The 3,605-nt window shown below is 47.1% G+C and overlaps 1 protein-coding gene across 1 annotated transcript; it reads left to right on the top strand.

Moving 5' to 3' along the window:
* Positions 1-311: 311 nt before the first annotated feature.
* LOC104957212 (ATP-dependent RNA helicase A-like protein) lies at positions 312-3,182 on the top strand (the record flags this gene model as incomplete). The annotated part of the gene is made up of 5 exons (XM_010784818.1): positions 312-440; positions 2,073-2,213; positions 2,461-2,596; positions 2,678-2,892; positions 3,009-3,182. Coding segments are annotated over exons 1-5 (777 nt in total), but the record flags the coding sequence as incomplete, so codon positions are not given.
* Between the last annotated feature and the right edge of the window lie 423 nt (positions 3,183-3,605).

Below are 3,605 nucleotides of genomic sequence, written 5' to 3'. Positions count from 1 at the left end.
CCGAAAAAATTGAAGAATAATACAATTCTCAGATAAAATAAAAAACATTTCTATAGTTGTCATTAAACCTGTATCTGAAGGTCCAGTATTTAGTCGTTTCAGATGACCGACACTAACTCTAAACCGCAGAGAGACAGCGATCAGTCTTCTCTTACACGGACAGGTGTCATTAACTACCTTTATTTATTTAATAACGCTCCTCTGTGTCTGCCCAGAGCTTCTCTTGATTTACACCCGAAGCTCAGCTGTGTCATAGACTCTGAATAGGTTTGCTTGTTACCTGACTGGAGTTATTTTAAATTCCTCCGCTCAGGGCCCGTCGGACCACCATGGCGGACATCAAGAACGTGCTGTACGCCTGGTGCGGGAAGAAGAAGCTGACGCCCAGCTACGACATCCGAGCTGCAGGGAACAAAAACCGCCAGAAGTTCCTGTGTGAGGTGAGGCTTCGTAACACCCTGAGTTTATATATTCATATACACAAGCAGCACGTCGTTCTACAGTATCAACACAAAGTCAAAGACGTCAACTTTACTGTCCACCTTTGAGTTTGTGTGCACAGACAGAGAGATCCAAATACCGTTTCCCACAGTCCAGAATAAACGGCAACCCTCAAACATTCCTCTGTATATCTTATACATTTCTGCACAGCTCACTTTGAAATTCAGATATTTTCAAGTGTATATTATTCCTCTCACTAAATGTATGCACCATGACCCCCCCCACAGAGTCCTCCTATGTGTAAAAACTACTACAATAAATCTGATTCTGCAAAGTTAGTTTGATTAACTCGTTTAGATGGAGAGATTATTTAAAGGTCCCATGTCCTGCTTTCTGGTTCTGACCCGTCCCCTTGTGTTCTGTAGCTTCTGCATGTGACCGGTCTGCAGAGTCTCAGACCCTCAAGGTGCACCCTGTAGGGAGTAACACAGAGAACACCTGTCTCTGCTGCCCCAGAACGCCTCGATGGACATTTCTCTTTCTCCATTGTTTACTTCTTGGGTATAGTGACGTGACCAATCCGCGGAGCCGTTACGTTTGTACCAATCCGCGGACTTCCTCACACACACACACGTCGGGACGTTGCGAGGAGCGGGACACTGGTGTGGGGTCGGCGAGACACCGCAGAACTCAGCCTGGGCACACACACAAACTCCCAGCCAGGCTGCGGGTGTGTGTGTGTGTGTTCGGGCTGGGTTTCGCTGTCTCGCAGACGGCCACTGGGCTCACAGAGAGGGGGGGGGGAGGAGCTCCAACAAGCCGTGTAGGACAGAGAGTCAATACACAGACTATACAGAGATGCTGTTTGAGAAACCAATGTGAGTTTGGAACATTGAACAATGTAAATCTATCCTAGTAGACCTCAACAATGGAACTATGATCAGTAGAGATGGACACGGGACCTTTAAAGTATTCTCATGCGTTAAATGTTGTTGTAGTTTAATGACTTGAAAAACTCACAATCTATCTTTATTTCCACTTCTTGTAAACATGTTTCTTTTGTTTAATAGTTTTGAGAAGAGTTTTTGAGTTGCTATGTTCATGTGCACCAAAGCAGATGATCCATTTCACCTTTCTATTTATTTATTTACCAATTCATTATCAATACAGACAATTGATGCCAAAAACAAAGTCAGGTGAAGCTAAACAAATTATCCCAGAATTATTTTTCAGATTTGTCTTAAAATGTTTCTAATCTTTTTTAATATGAGTTATTTCTCAGAATTCAGATTGTTTTAAATTATTTATCTGAAATTTGTTTTTAATTCTTTCTCCAAAATCTGACTTTACTCTCAGAAATCCATTTTTTTTTTTTGTTGAACTCAATATTTCTTTGTTACTTTTGGTCACATGTGGTCCTAACCCTCTTCCGTTCAGTACATTAGCTTTCTGGCCCTCGGACATGGATATTACTCTGTGTTCAAACTTCAGCTCCTTCAAAATTGAGAAACAAACGTACAACAATCACATTCACTGCCCGACGTCGCAGAAACAAACAGCCCTCTCATGAGGCATCCGATTCCATAGATAGATATCTCCGAGTTTCCTGATGTCTTGCTTCCTGCGCTCAGGTCCGAGTGGACAGCTTCAGCTACATCGGGATGGGAAACTCCAGCAACAAGAAGGACGCTCAGACCAACGCCGCCCGAGACTTCGTCAACTTCCTGGTCCGCAGCGGAGAGATGAGCGCCGCCGAGGTCCCGGCGCCCGGGGTCAGTGCAACCATCACGAGGGTCTGGAAGTACTCACGTTAAACTGTGTCTTTAAAGGGCCCTCTCCCTCTCTCTGAACTCACTCAACTTTACTGTCAGTCTTTCAGTTTGTGTGTTCAGAGAGATCCAACACCGTTTCCCACTATCCCCAAAATAAATCAGAGTACAAGACGATATGTTTTAAATGATTGTGTGATCATTGGACGATTGGTTGAAGTATTATTTGAAGGAGGTGTTGTTCATCCAGATGAGCGCTGCAGCTGGAGATCAGCCTGATGGAGGAGCAGGAGGAGCAGAGAAGGGAGGAGCAGGAGGAGGCTTCGGGAGCCTCCCCTCCAGCGGGCCGCTGCCCCCTCACCTGGTGGTGAAAGCTGAGCTGAAAGGTACTTTGTCTTTCTGATTGTTTCTACGTCCCGTCCGACCGGGAGGAAGTACAACACATCATTTTGTGTTGTCGTTGCTAGAGGAGAGCGGGCCGGTGCCGGGTGTCACGGGACTCGGGTACTCCGGAGGAGGAAACTCCGGAGGAGGAAACTCCGGCTGGGGAGGAGGAGATGGAGGAAGAGGAGGAGGAGGAGGAGGAGGAGATGGAGGAGGAGGAGGAGGAGGAGGAGATTGGGAGCGAGGAGCGAATCTGAAGGAATATTACTCCAAGAGAGACGAGCAGGAGGCACAGGCGGTACGTCACTTCCTGTTTACTCCTTCCTGTCGGAGGACAAGCAGCTTAAAGGTCACCGTTTATGCAAAATGCACTTCTTCATGTCCTTTTATCTAAACGTATTATATTTTTTGCAGACTCTGGAGTCAGAGGAGGTGGACCTGAACGCTAACCTGCACGGGAACTGGACTCTGGAGAACGCCAAGGCCCGTCTGAACCAGTTCTTCCAGAAGGAGAAGTGCAGCGCCGAGTACAAGTACAGCCAAGTGGGCCCGGACCACAACAGGTCCGACCACAACGTGTGTGTGTGTGTGTGTGTGTGTGTCTGTCTGTCTGTCTGTCTGTCTGTCTGTGTGTGTGTGTGTGTGTGTGTGTGTGTGTGTGTGTGTGTGTGTGTGTGTCTGTGTCTGTGTCTGTGTCTGTGTCTGTCTGTGTGTGTGTGTGTGTGTGTGTGTGTCTGTGTGTCTGTGTGTGTGTGTGTGTCTGTCTGTGTGTGTGTGTGTGTGTGTGTGTGTCTGTGTGTCTGTCTGTGTGTGTGTGTGTGTGTGTGTGTGTGTGTGTGTGTGTGTGTGTGTGTGTGTGTGTGTGTGTGTGTGTGTGTGTGGTACCTCTGAGTGTGTGTGTGTGGTACCTCTGAGTGTGTGTGTGTGTGTGTGGTACCTCTGAGAGTGTGTGTGTGTGTGGTTCCTCCGAGAGTGTGTGTGTGTGTGTGGTACCTCCGAGTGTGTGTGTGT

Source organism: Notothenia coriiceps, unplaced genomic scaffold (assembly GCF_000735185.1).
Source record: "Notothenia coriiceps isolate Sejong01 unplaced genomic scaffold, NC01 NC01_scaffold00026551, whole genome shotgun sequence".
Lineage (NCBI taxonomy): Eukaryota > Metazoa > Chordata > Actinopteri > Perciformes > Nototheniidae > Notothenia > Notothenia coriiceps.
The sequence above is the reverse complement of the archived record's forward strand: the minus strand, read 5'-3'. Positions and strand labels throughout refer to the sequence as shown.